This window comes from Paroedura picta, chromosome 8 (assembly GCF_049243985.1).
Source record: "Paroedura picta isolate Pp20150507F chromosome 8, Ppicta_v3.0, whole genome shotgun sequence".
Taxonomy (NCBI): domain Eukaryota; kingdom Metazoa; phylum Chordata; class Lepidosauria; order Squamata; family Gekkonidae; genus Paroedura; species Paroedura picta.
This window is the reverse complement of record NC_135376.1, coordinates 9,481,132-9,499,463: the sequence shown is the minus strand read 5'-3', so window position 1 is coordinate 9,499,463 and position 18,332 is coordinate 9,481,132. Positions and strand designations below refer to the sequence as shown.

The 18,332-nt window shown below is 44.5% G+C and overlaps 1 protein-coding gene across 7 annotated transcripts in view; it reads right to left on the bottom strand.

The window, feature by feature from the left end:
- PEX5L (peroxisomal biogenesis factor 5 like) overlaps positions 1-18,332 on the bottom strand; it is a 169,604-nt gene that overhangs the window by 56,511 nt on the left and 94,761 nt on the right. For 3 of the 7 annotated variants that reach the window (XM_077348314.1, XM_077348312.1, XM_077348311.1), the window contains one exon: positions 3,343-3,447. The exons of 2 other annotated variants lie outside the window; for them this stretch is intronic. In XM_077348314.1, the coding sequence (XP_077204429.1) occupies positions 3,343-3,411 (69 nt within the window). In that variant the 5' untranslated portion in view covers positions 3,412-3,447. Of the gene's footprint in view, positions 1-3,342; positions 3,448-8,429; positions 8,496-18,332 lie in introns of all 7 variants that reach the window. 2 more of the 7 variants (XM_077348310.1, XM_077348313.1) reach the window with 1 other exon arrangement.

Sequence of the window (18,332 nt, the reverse complement as noted above, 5' to 3'; positions counted from 1 at the left end):
TGTCTGTTTTGCCATGTGTACAAAAAGGCTGCGTTTGGATACAATATTCTGACTGAGGGACAAATCAAGAAGTCTCTGGTTCAAATCTTGGCCTAGTCTGCACATACAGGATAATGCACTTTCAATGTGCTTTGGCAGCTGGATTTTCCTGTGCAGAACAGGAAAATCTACTTCTAAAGTGCATTGAAAGTGCATTATCTATTGTGTGCAGACTAGGCCCTTGTCTCTGCCCTGAACTTGCAAGGCAAGCTATACTCTCAGCCCCAAAACCCACCCCTTGGACATGGAATGACAATTCAGCACTCTTCATATTTAAAAGTAGTGTGCAAAAGTGTTGCTTTAGCGTGCGCTGGGAAATTGCAATCGGGCTCAATTCCGAAGGCATATGTACACATGGACAAAAACAGACACAGTCTCAGATCTGGTGCATCTGAGTAGATAAATTTGCCAAGATATCTCATAAGGAAAAACTACCTTCTAGGAAGCAATGCTAACGCATTTGGAGCATCTGGATATATAATGCAGCATCATAAAACTTTAAGAGGCGATCCAGGCATAATGACTTGGACAGAGTAACCTTAAGAGATTAGTCATAAAGGTAACCATAAGACCAAGTGATTGTATGACTGATGTGTCAGTTGAGGAGTCATCGGGGAAAGTGTGCACCGATCTTTTGTGTGAGACTGTTAAATCTGTTTCAAATAAATCAATGAATATTTACAGAAGCAATGGAATTTCTGGGGAAAGATTGGAATAAGCTTGTAGGATGTGTGGGAATCAACAGGCTCAGACTGAGGCAATTCTGCCAAATTACATATAGAAAAAGAAAAGTTGGTTCTTATATGCCGCTTTTCGCTACCCAAAGGAGCCTCAAAGCGGCTTACAGTCGCCTTCCCTTTCCTCTCCCCATAACAGACACCCTGTGGGGTGGGTGAGGCTGAGAGAGCCCTGATATTCCTGCTCGGTCAGAACAGCTTTATCAGTGTTGTGGTGAGCCCAAGGTCACCCAGCTGGCTGCATGTGGGGGAGCGCAGATTCAAACCTGGCTCATCACATTAGAAGCCCACATTCCTAACCACTACACCAAACTGCCTCTTGGTGTAGGGGAAAGGCTGGGAAACCACTGGGGAACTATCATGGAGCACTTGTGCTCCACAGAGCCCTGGTTGAGAATCCCTGCTCTAGTTAAAAGCATCACAAGTTGGGAGCTGGACAAGACACCACTGTTGAAGCTCTAAAGAGCTTTAAAAGCTGTGGGGAGACCAACAGTCTGGCACAATACAAGCAGGATTCACATGCTCCGCGTCACAGACCCAATCAAAGTTACCATAGTCTTTGTACCTGATGAAAGGAGATTTGATTACTGAAACCCTGGCTGAGAATCCCTGCTCTAGTTAAAAGAATCACAAGTTGGGAGCTGGACAAGTTACCTCTGTTGAAGCTCTAAAGAGCTTTAAAAGCTGTGGGGAGACCAACAGTCTGGCACAATACAAGCTGGATTCACATGCTCTGCGTCAGAGACTCAATCAAAGTTATCATAGTCTTTGTACCTGATGAAAGGAGATTTGATTACTGAAACCTCATACCTCAGACGCTGGTGGTTTCTATGGTGCTACTGGGCTCAGTCTAGGTAACCTTTACGTAGTGAATGTTTTAGTTCTAGGATTTTCCCTATTCACAGTGAAACAGTTCCATTAAAAGCAAAGTCTTGCAAACTGGTCTGAACTAGAACAAATACATAAAGTCTCATTAAATAAACTGGAGCTTCTTCTGTTGAGTTTAGTTTGCATTTCAGGGCAGAGACCTGTATAGTTGTATTTTGTATACTTGTATTCTATGCCATGGGCACCATATCGAACAGAAGATAGACCCAGATCAACAGATCAAACAAAAAACCTTTGAATCATTATGCGTGGGACCCAATGAACAGTGAAAAGGATTTATGAAATAGGTCTCCTTGCCTTGCAAGTCTTTCAGGATCTTCTGAAACACTTTGAATTACAGCTAGAAGGGAAATCAGCAGGAAACACACAGAACAGGAGCTTATGCACGAAGGAAGCAGATTTCTGCTGATTCTGGATCCTTATTTTATGTTCCTACACCACACTTTGTTCTCAGAACCTCAGCTCTTTGAGGAATGCATGCGGGATGTAGGGGAAATAGATGGCCTGTCTGGCCCCTTCCAACTCTATGATTCTGTGATTCTGTGAAAAGAGCCATTTCATGAACCCTCCCTTTGTGGTTCATTCGAACTGGCCTGCGATGTTTTACCCTCTAGTTTCATGTAATGGGCTTGTACCTTGGCCATTACTAAGTTTGCAAAAGGTGTGTGTTTGTATCCCTTTCCCATGTAGCTGCAGTGGCATGAATACTGTTTCCTCAATCTGTGATCGTCCATGGCAGGGGTAGTCAACCTGTGGTCCTCCAGATGTCCATGTACTACAATTCCCATGAGCCCCTGCCAGCAAATGCTGGCAGGGGCTCATGGGAATTGTAGTCCATGGGCATCTGGAGGACCACAGGTTGACTACCCCTGGTCCATGGCATCCAGTTTGATAGGCTACATCCATACAGCCAGCCTTGCCCTTCTCATTATATCACTCACACACAACCATGTGGGATCACAATACAAAGAAGCACACGAGTATAGGGGAAAGAGCCGAACGAGAGAGAGAGAGACAGCACATAACTGAAAAGGCACGCAATGAATTGTGCAAAGACAATACTTCTCCGGAAGCGCTGCTACGTATGGTTCGATCAATATCTCTTTTGTTATGTGCATTTATATATCTATATAAATACGGTATTATGAAACTATGGACAGCATGAATCACAGTTGACAGTTTCAATCAGTTTTAGATACTCCGCTGGTAACTGACATATGTACACCGTGGCTCCGTAAATCATTTCAGAACATCTGTCGTTTTGGGTGACTTCCCAAACTCGAATGCACAAGCAGTGCATTTGTGAAGTGCGAGTTACTTATTTTTTTTTTGGGTGGGGGGTGTCTGCATAACTTTATATAAGATGCTTTTGAGGGGGGGGATATTTGAATAGAATTTTTCTAAGGGGCCGAGCTCGAGTCGATTTGCTGAAGCTAAAACCGCAGCAGGTGCGATAGGAAACGTCGGCAAAAGTTGTGTGTTGGCCAACACACTCCCAGCATAATTTTGGGATTACGAATAGCCGTGCGTTCAATAGCTCCCTTGGGGAGAACTCCAAAGATCGGATAGTAAGTGGAATTATAAATAAACGTAAATAGATAAATTCTCAGCTAATGGTGGCCTCCATGAAAATCGACATATGTCAGCTTCCTCCTTGGAATCCTACCATTCTGCCCACCTGTGATTTCATAGTAAGGAGGGGCTTTTCCTCCGCAGACTCCTCCCTCGGTATCTCCTTCATCACCATGGCAACAGCCTTATCTGCCGCCCTAGAGCCTTTCCCCTATAACAGTGAAATCAACAATGACTCGCGTCAGGACAAAACGTCAGTCACCGGTTACAGATACAGCAATATCTTATCATTAATACTGATCCCCAAACAGTGCAGAAATTACATTCAGGTGTTCTGCGGTAGATGGCTAAAAAAGAAAAAGTCACTCGTTCAATAATGTCAAAAAGAAAAGAAATCAGAATTTGTTAAGAACAAGAACCAATATATGTGGTGCCCAATACTGCACTTGTACTTCATAAAAACCTAATTTTTTAATTTTATTTTTGGTTTTGCTCTCCTGAGGGAACGACATTTCCCTCAGGACTCCTCACAGGATCCAGTGGATTATGACTGGATTATCCACGTACGGTCGACAAACGCAGCTTTAGAAATTTGATTTATGTGCTTTGTTTGTCAAAAGAAGTGGCCCTGTCTATGTAGCACAGCACTGTGGCTAAGAGATGAGCTAATGAATCAATAGGTCCCTCGTTCATGCTGTGTTTCCGGAAGGAACTTTCTAGATGCCCGTAAGGGGGCCACACCCCTTTCGCCTCAGCTCCTCCCCTAATCAGCAATACGGGAGGAGAGCAATATCGGTCTTTTTACTGTATTTTTGTAAAGAACGTAACAACATACTTAAATACTTTGAACACAGCGTGTACATGCTAAGCGTTACTGTTATGAATGTCAAGGCCTTACGTTGAAGTTAAAAATTGTAGGATTGGGCACCAGGTATGATATCATTTATAACAGAAGCAACTGGAACAAGCAATTTTTCTAGCCTTCATTTATGAACTCAAACATCATGACAAACTCCTCCTAGGATGCATTTAAACAGTGTGTAACAACCCGTTAACCAGTTGATAATCTTGTCAGGTACTCCCACTGATGGCTCCTGTTCTTGGGAGACAAAACAATAATCTCACATCAAGCCACCATGTGACAAAAAAAAGAGAAGTTCTGCCAGGCTATCATGTGATAATTGCAAATAATCAAGCAAACAGCATCATGAGCTAAAAACTTCCTTAAGTAATTTCCCCAGTGAAATAGGATTGACCCTTGGGAATATGGCACTACATTTTTAAAAAATTCTCTGCGTTTGAATTGATAAAACGAGGCATAAAATTTTGGTTAATTGTTAAATGGAAATAATCTCTGTCAAAATACGGGATCAAAAGCAAAGTCTCAAGGAAACCAGATGAAATATAGCACATGAATTTGTTTGAAGAGAGATTTATTCCCTCTAGAGAGTGGAATGAATTCTTCTTTACATACATAAATACAGCACACACACAAATATATGCATTGCCTTATTAGAAAAAGCAATTATAAAATGAATAGCGTTTTAAAATAAGGGACACGGGGTTGCGCTTGGAATAACAATGCTCAAAGTTTTCAAGAGTAAAAAGCTTCTTTTAATTCTCACTGGAAGCTGGATTGGGTCCCAACTGATAGGAAGAGTGTAGGTTTCAAAAAAGCATTTCTTTTAAAGAATGCATAGCGCGTTCTACAAAACAACAAATGAATGTGGAGTCCTGAGATAAACAGAGTAAAAATGCAATCCTTTTGCTGCCTACTCATTCACAGAGAAATACCTGAACAGAATCATGAATCACGGACATGGCGCATCCCCGCAGATAATTTTGCTTTTTCTCTTAGTACATTCCAATGTGTACCTGTGGAACCCTGCCAATTTATGCACATGTGGCCCCAGATTTAGTGCAATAATTAGGGTTTTTTCCTGAGCAAAGATAAGCTTCTAGGCCTCTGAGTCCTGTGGGACAAAACGGGTCATTCATTGCATCGGTGACCCATGCCTTTCAGCTCAAGGCATTCTGAGATATCATGCAAAGATTCAAAGTTGGATCAAATCCCTGCTGCTGTAATCACCAGATGATGACTGAACTAACACTCTTAATAGTGATCACGATGGATTTCTTACCCATGGCATGAGCTCTGTTTTGGAATTTGCCTCGTACAAGTTCATGTTAAATTTGGAAGCATTTTAGAAAATGTTTTTCCTCATACTTCAATTGAGGGGGTCTCTGCCTAGCTTTTATACATTTGTAAAGCAATATATGTGCTCCTCTTTTACCAAAAACAAACCAAAAGCAGCTGTGAAACAGGGACTCGGTAGTATGCTGATAACGTCACAGCTGCTGGCCAATACATGTTTACCACAGTGGGCTTTTCCCTTACACGCTGGCAATTCACAGAAACATATTTCCCTCCAGAATTTGCCCAAGGACACTAAGGTGCTAATGGCACTTGCTGTCCATCTTGGCCACCCTTAAAATGTAACTGTTTATCTGTTAACTTTGATCAGCATCATGTCAGAGTGAAAAAGGAACTCCTTGTCTGAAAAGACAGCAAAATATGCCTTTAACGGACATAACTGCCTCCTCCACTATGTCTCCCCAAGAAGATTAAGACCTAGTGAGCGAAATTTTCTCAAGATCCTCTGCCTCAAAGAGGTTAAACTGGCCTCAACCAGGGCCAGGGCCTTTTAGCCCAGTCCCTGATCTGGAGAAATATTCTGTCTAGTGAGATCAGGGCTCTGTGGGATCCCGACAATTCTGCAGGGCCTATAAGATGGAGTTGTTCCACCAGGCTTATGGCTGAGGCCTAGAAATACCATTAAAACCTTTGGCCTCCCTAAATAAAACATTTAAATTGTTGGTTCAACTATCTACCTACTGATCCCCCAAGAGCACACTTTGTGTGTCCCTCTTTCTTTAGAGAGAAGGAGGCAACTCTGCTGAAATTTGCTGTTTTAAAAAATTAAGCCTATTTTAGGATCTTATTTGTTGATTTTATTGTTTTATTGATAATTGTTTGCACTGTTTATATGAGTGCTGTGAGCCGCCTTCACGCTCAGGGAATGTCGGCATACAAATGCAAAAGTAAATAAATAAAAGATGAAAAGCAGCACACAATAGCCTGTTCACGCCAGAATTTTTAATTAGGGACGTCAGAAATGTTACATTAGAATAGGGTTGCCATGTACCCCCTGGCAACTGATGGGGAGGGGGGCACTTACTGGGGAGGCCTGTCACAGTGTGATATTTTACTATTGGCTCAACCCAGGAACCTGAGGGAAGATTGAAAGAGCCACATTTTTCACTTAAACAATTGAAATGGCTCTCGTGGCTTTTGGAAGTTCAAAATAACAAAATATTTTATTCAACATTGAGGGGGAAAAGATCAGGTGAAATCAGGGGTAAAAATTCCGGGGAAACTAGATGAAATAATTCTGAGGTAAAATCAGTAAATGCACAGATTACCGTTCATATGTTTCAGGCTAATGAGAGTTAAGCTATTCACAGGGACTTAAAATCTTAATGAGGAAGGGCATTTGTTCCAGTGTTTCCCAAACGTTCTTTTATACTTTCTTTGAGTATCATCTTACTTTTTTGGTTTCCAAAAGGCTGGGATGCTCTATCCGATACCCAAACTCCTTCCCTATACACCCCTGTCCTCTTCTTGAGTTTTAGCTGACTGTTAAGAATTTATAAGGAAGTCTGTAAGCACACTAAACCAAGGATCTCTCTACCCATCAGAGCTATCTTCCTGTTCTGACTGAATAGGAAATCCTTCTCCCACTTGAATTCCCATCCTCTTTCATTGGCTCGAATGGGAGTCTTCACCAAACTACCCAGTCTTCCTTGCCAATCTCCCAAGTGCTCAGTCTGTGGTAAACTGCTCTCAATCAGGGCTGAATTCAGATGCTGTCAGCACTCCACTCTTCTCAGCTAGGGCTGAAAGTTGCCAGAAACTCCTCAGCATTCAACTCTCAAGTCTTTTTCTGCTCAGCTGATACTAACAAATCAGATTCTTTGGAGTAGCCTGTCACTCAACTTGCAGTTAAATACTTAAAAGTGCAGGCCATCTCAGATGTTGACATGGGGACGCTCCGATATTTTGGCAAAAACCCTATGGCAACAAACATCACCAAGATACTGGGCTAGGTCACCCTGCTGCTGGTAAGAGCCCTACGAGCCAGTTGATCAGTGGCAAGGATGCGGGATTCCCACACTAGCATGATTGTCCAGCAGCATATTTCTTAGGCAGCAGTAAAGAAGAGGAATTAGGTGCCTTGAGTCCAAGGAAATAATGCAGGATACAAATGTTTAAAACAAATAAATTTTAATAAATGTATGGCCTAACAAAACTGTGAATGTGGGAATCCTACAGCTGACACAGTGAAGGGAACCTAGCTGTAAGTACAACAGTGCAGGCATCTAGCCCAGAAGTCAAGCCTAAAAGCTCCAGATTAAACAGAGGTGGGAAAATCCCATGGTTCACTTGGAGGCCTGACAACTTCATATTGGTACATGCGGCATCTAGCATGTCAACGTGGGTGCCAAAAGATCAGAAATAGTTTTCTGGCCCAGTTCATGACGTCGCGCTCTTGCTTTCTGCCAGGTGCAAGGCACATCCGGTGATGCTCCTGCCACCTTTTCCTCCTGAAACCCAAAAGTTATCTACAACACTGTTAATTTCCGGCAAGACACGTCAACGAAACCTATTCGATGCCCTGCAGTCAGCTGACAGTTCATGCTCATATCACGAGTCGTAAAACGTAAGCATGCTCAGTTGTTTTTTTTCTTTCAATTCCTCTAAACATCCAAAGAACGGCAAAATGCAATTTGGTGAACGGTGTGTGACAAGTCAGGGCACAGTGTTTCGGATGATGGGAAGCACATTCTGCTTGCAAAGCGGAACAAAGAGGCCAAGGCCAAGGCTCTTCCGTTTGTGATTCGGCCCCCATGTTAAGAACTCAAAAGCCCGCCCCGTTTATGAGACCCTTGGATGTGCCGCATGGAACTAACCTCGTGCTAGCAGGATAAATCATGCGGCTTTGGGTGAAAGAAGTTAGCCCTGTGGTGCCAAATGCTGGAAGAAAGCATGGTCTGTCCATTAGAAAGGATGCGTTAGAAGGCATGCAGTGCTTTTTTTGGACATCTTGCATAGGAAGAGGAACAGGAACCCACCAAGGAAAAGATCAGCTCACATTTTTGAAGCCAAAGCCATTTTCTCTTCAGTGTCTCACCTACTGCCTGAAAAGAGTCATGACAGTCACATTAGTGCTGGAGAGCGGGCTCTTGGACGAGAAATCAATTGGACAACCCTGGTCGTCACACAAAAACGGACTCAGCTTTTATAAACATAACCCGGGAACCAACTCCGATGCTGCTCCTGCAATACTGAAGGCTCTGCTTTGATTTGGCGCAGAATGGGTAGGAGAAAGACAGAGTAACTATTCACTGGAGGGCCAGTGTAGGGTAGTGGTCATAGTATAGCACTCTGGGTGGGGAAACCCGAGTTCAAATCCCCACTCTGCTGCAAAGGTCATGGAGAGATTTTTTTTTTTGTCTGCTCATTCTTCCTATTGGTTTCACTTCCCTCACATGGTGACTGAGGGGGTATTTGGAAGACAGAACCTTGGGCACTTCCTTAAGCGCTGTGGAAGAAAGTTACACTAGACCAGCCTTCTTCAATTTTTTTTTTACCATTGAGAAACCCTCGAAACATTCTTCAGGCTTTGAAAAACCCCAGAAGTGGCACGATGATGCAGAATATGGTTGGGAAGCAGAGCTGTGGACACGCCCAACCGCGGCTCCTCCCCTTCCCCCCCCCCCCGCACTCATCATTGGCCATCTTGGGAGGGGTGGGGAAGGTCAACATGTCCATATACGGTCATATCATCTGACAAATACTTAACAAATATAAATGAACTCCCACCCATTCAGGAAACCCTTCCAGGGTCATAAAGAAATCCCAGGGTTTCACAAAAGCCAAGTTGAGAAAGCCTCCGCTAGATACACATACAGTAAACAGAATTAATAAACTCCCTCCCCAATCGGACTAGAATTTGAGAGCTGGGAGAACAGGCAGTCCTACAGCACAGAAATGTAGCACTCCACCATGCCTCTCTTTGTACACAGCGATTACCTCTCCAGAGGCTTAAGAACAGCACCCAGATTACCTCCAGGAGCTGCTGCCAGCCCTACCTGAGTGGTCCTTCTCAGCACGTACTTTCCGTACAGTTCAGATGTTCCCAAGGGCATGTTGGGGTAACTGGAGAAACGGGGGCAGCGGTGAAAGAACTAGCGTGCACAAGCTGAAAACCTCTGCCTAATGGCTTGCCCCGATGTGGCTCTGAAACCCAGACTGAGTATTCTAATAGACGTGACAGTCTTCTGTTATGTTTCCATCAAGGTGACTTCCAGCAGATCATGCTTGCTTCGCAGTTTATGATCAACGCCTCTCGAGGATGACCTTGTGTGCTCGTCAACAGCTCAATGGCTTTAAAAGCTCTGGAATGTTCTCTGCAACTGCAGCCTTTCCTTGATGGTGCCACACGGATGGCTGTCCTTGTAGACATCCCTGCTGTATAGCATCCCATAGTGCAGGCCGCCAGAATATGCCGTATCATAAGCCAATGGTCCTTGGGAATCGTGACAAGAGCATTGGGCACAACCACAAAATGGCCACTGCAGGAGGCAGAGACATGGGCACTGAGTTCTGCAGGGCCTGCAAAATGGAGCTCTTCCACCAGGGGTTTGGTTGAGGCCAGGCTATAAAGACCACCAGAAGCCCCCCTCCCCTCCCTTGGAACACCCCAGCAAACCCAGATGGATCAGACTTGGGAATGGAAGCATGTCAACTGCTGCCTTGCAATAGTCTTTAAGCAATTTAAATAAATTTTCTTGTTTGTTGTCTATTGTTTTTTTTTCATTGCTGTGCAATGCACTGAAATGGGCAGTCCTATGAATGCAATCAATCCATCAATCCACCAATCAATTTGTTCTAACAGACAGGCCTTTACGGAAAAAATCAGGGGCTCTTATGAATGCCCACCAGCCAGGAAGTTAAAAAGGGCCTCACAGATGAAATACTGCTTCATACCAGATATTTAGGTTAGAAGAAAGGGGACAGGGGCATAGGCTTTCATTTCCTGCTTGTGAGCTTTCCAGAGAAGCTGTCCGGCCAGTATTGGACATCTCTGCTCATGCAGGGCACTTCTGACGTTTTTGCATTGCATATGTATTCCAATCTCTCTTTTTTCCCCACATAGTCACAGCTAACTAATGGTGAACCCCTAAGGCAGGGGTGGCCAAACAGTGGCTTTCCAAATGTCTGTGGACTACAATTACCATGAGCCCCTGCCAGCATGCAGATGGCATGGTAATTGTACTTCACAGACATCTGGAGAGCTACAGTTTGGCCATAAAGCTTTCAAGACAAGAGACATTCAGAGATGGGCTGATCCTGCGTTGAGCAGGGGGTTGGACTAGATGGCCCATATGGCCCCTTCCAACTCCATGATTCTATGATTTGCCATTGTCTGCCTCTCGGTCACAGCCCTGAATCTCCTTGGTGGACTCCCAATCAAACACTGCTGGGGCCACCCCTGCTCAGCTTCCAGGATCCGATGAGATTGGGCTAGACCAGACCAACCATTACAAGTATGAAATACTAACAGGCACGACAGAAATCTCACAGCATGACTGAATGTATTTCCTCCCACCAACTCAGACCCATAATTTATCGCTAAATTGGAATGGGATGTAATTGATCATGTCTAATGGGCACTCCTGTTACTGGTTTCTGCCGAATTTGTATTAGCAGCTCAAGAGAACTCCACAGAATAATAGTCTTTGAAATTGTGTGCTACTATTCAGACATCCCAGTGCTAAAGGATGAGTTGCAGTAGTAAGATAAGCCACACTGATTTTAATAAGACAGGAGTACGTGAGAGTTTTGGAGACCAAGACATAGGAGGAAATGTTGAGGGAACTTAGTCTGTTTAGCCAGGAGCGGAGACAACTGAGAGGGGATCTGATAACCATCTTCAAGTATTTAAAAGGCTGCCATATAGAGCATGGAGCAGAGTTGTTCTCTCTTGTCCTGGAGGGATGGACCAGAAGCAATGGGATGAAATTAATTAAAAAGAAATTCCATCTAAACATCCAGAAAAAGTTCCTGACAGTGAGAGCGGTTTCTCAGTGGAACAGGCTTCCTCGGGAGGTGGTGGGTTCTCCACCTTTGAAAATTATAAAACAGAGGCTAGATGGCCATCTGACGGAGAGGCTGATTCTGTGAAGGCTTAAAGGGGTGGCAGGTTACAGTGGGTGAGCAATTGGGATGTGAGTGTCCTGCAGGGGGCTGGACTAGATGACCCATGAGGTCCCTTCCAACTCTATGATTCTAGGATTGTAACCCAAGGCTCCCATTACATTATTCTGCACAGTATTAATTTCCTTAAATTCCACAGAAAACAGCACATTTTAACCAACTGTGCAGGGCTGTGACCACACAGCTCCTTCAAGAAAAAAACTACTTATAGGCGTGCCCTAAAAATATGTGTGAATGCGACCAGCCCGTTAGCCGAGATGCACACTGAACAACGTTTGAGTCCAGTGGCTTCTTTAAGACCAATTCAGTTTCGTTCTGGGTGTAAGCTTTCATGTACATGCACACTTCTTCTGAATCTAACATGCCTGCAGTACAAGTACAGTTGCCATCAAGGGGTTACCTTAGGTTTCCTAAGGAGTATTAACTCATTAGCTACACAGACGTCTCAGTTTAATTCCTCATTGTTCCCCTGCACTGCCCTTTGCTACAAAACAACCCGGGATATCTATTGAGTCTCTGCAGAGGAAGCAAATGGGAACCAAGGACGATGTGAAACCAGCATTTAGTCCAGGCAAACCAAGATTCTGCCGGCTATTTGCCAGCTAAAATCCTAGCTTCACAACCTAAATAGAATTTAAATAACCCACAGTTTCTTTGAGCTGAGCCACAGTGCCTCTGTCACTAGACCTCCAAAATCCAGTAGGACTGGTTTATTACCATTTGAAAAAGGAAACATGACAGGTCATCCGTGAGCTTTTTAGGACGCTATCAAAGACAGGTGTTTCTGTAGCGTCTGTTTGGATTGTGTTTTATTTCTTCCTCTGCGTTCAGTGTCTTTCTGAAGGTTTTCCCTACTCTCTCTGTAGCTTAGCCCTCTAGAAAGAACGTATCTTGTTCGCGAGCAGCTCATTTTACACTTGCCGGCTTCTCATAATGAACAGATCATTGCTGCTTGGAGAAACAAGGGAAACAGTTTTTGTTTTTTAAATAAGCGCCGCACCTTGGCGGATCAGCCCGATGAAAGCAAATCTCATCTGCAATGTGCAAATTTTAAAATCTGCATGCAGAACACACAAACTGAGTTGCAAAAGGAAAGGTTGGGATGTCTTGTGCAAAGAAGCAGAGCAAAGGTTTAGATTTTCCTCCTAGAGAACCAATTTTTAACACAGAGAGCAGAGTTTCCCTCTGATGGAACACACCACAAGGATCACCGCTGTGACTCAGTCATAATGCTGGAAAAATTCCAGAGGCATCAGCGCATCTCAGTGATGGATTCACAAGCAGATATAGATGAAAATGGTACAGTGGTTTAGATTAGCAGACTCTTATCTGGAGAACTCGGTTTGATTCCCCACTCCTCCACATGCAGCCAGCTGGGTGCCCTTTGGCTAGTCACAGTCTTGTTAGAGCTGTTCTCACCAAGCAGTTCTGTCAGAGCTCTCTCAGCCCCACCTACCTCACACCCTGGGTAGTTTCCAAGATACAATGGGATCAGATTAGCCTGGACTATCCCAGTTGGGCTAGCACAGGATTTAAAAAAATAACCAGACTTCCTCAGCCTATTCTAAACTCTCAGGAGAAAGGGAAAAGCATGTATCTCATCCTCACCTTCTTGGAGGATGGCTGGATGGGATAAAATTAAGAGAGGCAGACAGAGATTGCTGTCCTCTGCACAGTAACCCGTCTTCCTCGGTGGTTTCCCATTCAAGTTCTAGCTGTGGCCAGCCGTGTCATAAAGAGTCATGCCACCAGTATAATACATATATGTAAGCACTATCAAACTGCTATTGACAATGCTTCCATTGGTAAGCCCAGCAAGAGGCTTCTGGGGCACCTCTGCCATTGCTTTCCTCTGCAGAGACTTCCTTGGTGGTCTCCCATTCAAGTACTAGCTCTGGCCAGTCCTGCCATAGAGAGTCATGCTACTAGTATACTACATATGTAAGCACTGTCAAATTGCAACTGCCTTATGCTGAGCCCAGCAAGAGGCTTCTGGGGCACCTCTGCCATTGCTTTCCTCTGCAGAGACTTCCTTGGTGGTCTCCCATTCAAGTACTAGCTCTGGCCAGTCCTGCCATAGAGAGTCATGCTACTAGTATACTACATATGTAAGCCCTGTCAAATTGCAACTGACATATGCTGAGCCCAGCAAGAGGCTTCTGGGGCACCTCTGCCGTTGCTTTCCTCTGCAGAGTCTTCCTTGGTGTTCTCCCTTCCAACTACCGGCCCTGCTCAGTTTCTGAGATCTGATGAGAAATGAGCTATACTATGCTTCCCGGGAAGTTCCTTCCCGGGAAGTTAAAATAAATGATCAAAGTAACCATGATAAATGTTGGAGATCTTAATTGGCAGAAGGCAGGTATGATCCATATTTGATAACTTATCCCCAAAAAGTAAACTTGTTGCAAAGAAGTTTGCATATTTAATATCCGAAATGGTTAATTATACTGTACTGCTGATTCATCGGTTATACTGTGTATGGCTTTTCTTTTCTTTTTGAAGATACCATAGAGTAGGGACATACCAGGTTGGTTTAACAACGCCTACAATTTTAATAGCAAAAAACTGACACTGGGCCGTTTCCTCAACTGAGAAGTCAGTTGTTCAACACTGTGAAAATAGCTGAAATGGTAAGAAGAAGAAGAGCTGGTTTCTATACTCCGCTTTTCACTACCCAAAGGAATCTCAAAGCGGCTTACAAGGCCTTCCCTTCCCCTCCTGTGAGGTAGCTGGGGCTGAGACAGCCCTGCTCTGTGAGAACAGCACTATTAGGACTGTGACTAGCCCAAGGTCACGCAACTGACTGCATGTGGAGGAGGAGTGGGGAATCAAATCTGGCTCACCAGATTAGGAGCTGTTGCTCTTAACCACTATACCAACCACTACTCCAAGAATCATGCATGAGCTTTTAAAGGAAGCAAAAAGTTGTACAAAAATAATTTCTCCCCATCCTAGCAACCATTCTTGTATGCTACGCAGCCGCATAATAATCTGGAGGATAATATTTATGGCATTTTCTCTTTAACGTGATCCTAATTGCTATATTTTTCCTATTTATTCTATTTCTGATGTATGCGGAAAATGCGCTTTTCTTAATAATAAACTTTTAAATTAAAAAAATAAGTAAATGGTGCATTTGTACCCACACCCACACACACCCACAGGGTTCCTATTCATTATAGAAACCAGGAATTGGTGTCTTGTTAAGCATCGCCTCAGATGTATGGAGACGAGGCGGGTGGTCACCCCCACCTCTCCCCACCCGTCGCGTGAAGCGTTTATCTGGTTTAATGTATGCCTGTGGCCAAATGGGAGCCCCTTTGCAAAACAGCTACAGTTCTCTTACCAGAAGTACAACAACTCTTTAACTCTTTCCGAGAATGTAAGTGTCCCAATAGATCGCATTTTCACCCTCTTTAAAGCCGGTTCATACATGGACAGTCATCACTTGATAACTTTAGCGACAGGGGATGACAACATGTAGGAGCAAATTTTATTTATTTATTTATCAATCATATGGATGTGTGTTTTATAGCAGGGAGACCCACGGCAATGGACATTTCGGAGGTGGTTTGTAATTTCCTGTCCCCACGTCATGATCCCTAGTATTCCTTGGGGGAACTCCAAACCAAATCCTTTGAAGGAAAGATGTATCCTTAAGTGCGGGGATTCTGGTGTTATCGACTGTCTCTTGAAATGCAGCCCATTCCCACATTCATTCAGTGTAACTGAGCATGTGTGAACCAACCATAGAATCCTAGAATCATAGACTTGGAAGGGACCTCCTGGGTCATCTAGTCCAGCCCCCTCACTATGCAGGACACTCACAACCCTATCACTCACCCACTGTCACCTGCCACCCCCTTGAACCTTCACAGAATCAGCTTCTCCATCAGGTGGCTATCCAGCCTCTGTTTGAAAATCTCCAAAGATGGAGAACCCACCACCTCCCGAGGAAGCCTGTTCCACTGAGAAACTGCTCTAACTCTAACCCTAAGTGAAGCTTTAAACATTCACGCTGAGGATTTTTAATTCTTCAGTGATGCCTCCTCTCCATTCAGAAAGGTAGCTGAGTAGGGATATCACACACACACACACAAACACATTTTGACAGGACATGTTGCAAGAATGCCCTGTGTCACCTTATCAATTTTGTCGTTTCTGTTATTTATCTCCAGGACTGGAGGTGTACTTCTCCTGTCCGTCCCTCCCTCCCGTGGGTGCTTGTGTTTTCTGCCTGGCCTTCTGGTGTAGAGGCCTGGCTCTGTTACGTTAATGTCTTATCTAGTCCCTGCTTAGAATGCAAACCTGTTGGTTTCTCTCTGTGAAGTTGTTTTCATACCTGCTGGCGAACCAGACTGACTCTAGCTTTCACGCTTTCCTGGATCAAACGAGTTGTCTCTGAGAACAAACTTTCCTGCCTGACTGTGTGGGTGGGGGTCCAAAGGTATAATTGCCCTGGCCCCTGACGGAGTTAGCATCTTCAACAACCATCTTGCCTATACAATGACTTCTCTCTTATGCTCCTGATTTCCCTTCAAATAAAGACTAACTGCAGTTTTGTTCCAAATGCCTGGAACTGAGTGTATCGTGGACTGCCTTTGGGGAGTTGTGGCACCCTGCCAATAGCAGCATGTGGGTCAAAAAAGCGTGTGGCTGCCATCTTGAAACACCTTCATAAGCTTCCTTCTAGTTTCCAAATCAAGCTCAAAAGGCCTGTTACAGAATTGTAGAACCACAGCATCATAGAGTTCGAAAGGGCGATCCAGGCCCTCTCGGCCAGGGGTGGGCAAACTGTGGCCCTCCAGATGTCCACGGACTACAATTCCCATGATCCCCTGCCAGCATTCGCTGGCAGGGGATCATGGGAATTGTAGTCCATGGATGTCTAGAGGGCCACAGTTTGCCCACCCCTGCTCTAGTCCAACCCCCCACTCAATGCAAGATTAGCCTAAAGCATCCAGTTCTGACCTGGATGACAGGGAATTAAATCCACTAAGTAATACTTCCCCCCCCCCCAGTAAATCTGAGCGGCAAACAGGTGCCTCACCAGGAATCATCTAGCACTCTACCAACTGGTCCCAGATCTGCATTCTGCCCGTTCCTGATGTCAATCATTCCTGCAGGATTCAACCATAACCGGCGGGAAAATTGGGCTTTGTTTTTTTGAAAGCAGCTGGTGTTTGTATCTAGCCGTTTGCAATTAAATTCAGGCCAAGCCTCGGTACTTGCAAGAAATATGGAGCTACTTAATGAGAGTTTAATTAAGCTACCGCAACCGAATATTAATTTGAAGTCGGAGACAATAAGACCACTTGTCTCGCTCGGCAAAAAATAACCCAACGCTCTCTTGCAAAATATAAAATTAACTGTCTAGAGTTTAGACGCCTGAGCTTTGCTGGCTTTCGTTCAAGTTCTGAGCTGGGGAGGGCAGGATCCGTCTTACTCATAAAATACAAGTTTAGCTCTAGCTTTTTTGTCAGTGCTACAAACCATTAGCAGCACTACACCCTCCTGCCCTCCAGCTACCGCAAATGATTTCCTACAACTCCACGTTAGTATTGCAGGTTTTTAAATGAATTTTGTCTACTGGCAGAATTCCCTTACCCCACTCAGGCTTCCTGAACTGCCGATGACCACCACCTTGGGCTTGGGAATTCTTGGATGAGGTCTCTCCACACTGCCCACATTCCACAGTTAAAACAAAGGGCCTTTTCCCCATTCCATCTTGAAATAAGCAATTGGCTTGCCCTTGTGTGAGACAGGGTGCCGGACTGGATGCCCGGCTGGTCTGATCCAGCAGAGCTCTTCTTATGCTGTTAATTATGCGCCAGCACCTCCCCCCCTCCCCTCCATGCCGTGGCTCTGGCTGCTTCAGGCGCGAACAGCCGCTTTGGATGCCGAAGCACCCAACCCTAGGGAGGAGCAGTCTATAAATTTAATGGTACATAAATTTAATAATACATAAATCTGATGCTTCAGATCCTTCTGTCACATTCTAAAATCTTTCTCACTACTGACATGTTCTGGAGCAACTCATGAAAACCTTGCTTTTAATTGGAATACTTTTTTAATGTCCTGAAAGTGAAGTATTTAACCGTAAATCACTGCATTACCAATATTTCACAACTCATCTTCAAAATGAGTATCATTTGTGTTCCACAGCTAAGTGAGACGTCTCCTATCTCCCATTGTGCGATTCCAAGTTTGCTTTGGGTGGCCATGAATATTCAGCATTTAAATGAATATTCAATGCTCTTTAGTCTTGAGGACTTGCATATGAAGAGGGAAACAAAGCAAGGCAGGATTGTAGACATGACCAAAGAGGAATCTGATTTTTGAATTAACCCCAAATTGCTTGGAATGTTTGGAGGCGGGAGGTTATCTGTGGACTAAACCTCAAGGAACAAGAACCACTTGGGGGGGTTAAAACTGCTTTGCCCTCCCAAGGAGAAGGTGGTCTTTCCATCTCAGGAAGTGATGTCATTACAGCATGGAAGTAACAGATGTTACCAGCTGCCAATACCCAAGATACTCAGGAGAGTCCTTTGCCAACCCTGTGATATCCCTTGACACAGCTACAGTGGCCCCTGCCCTCTAGTTCCATGTGGGCTGGTCTCCCCCTGGGGCTACTGGTTCATTCAAGCCACTTGTAGGCAAGCAAATGAGGATGGGGGAGAAAGCAATCTGTCAGACGTCAGCCCCTGGAGGCTGGTGAAGAGGCAGAGGAGGAGGGAGAGGAACCTCTGCTGAGC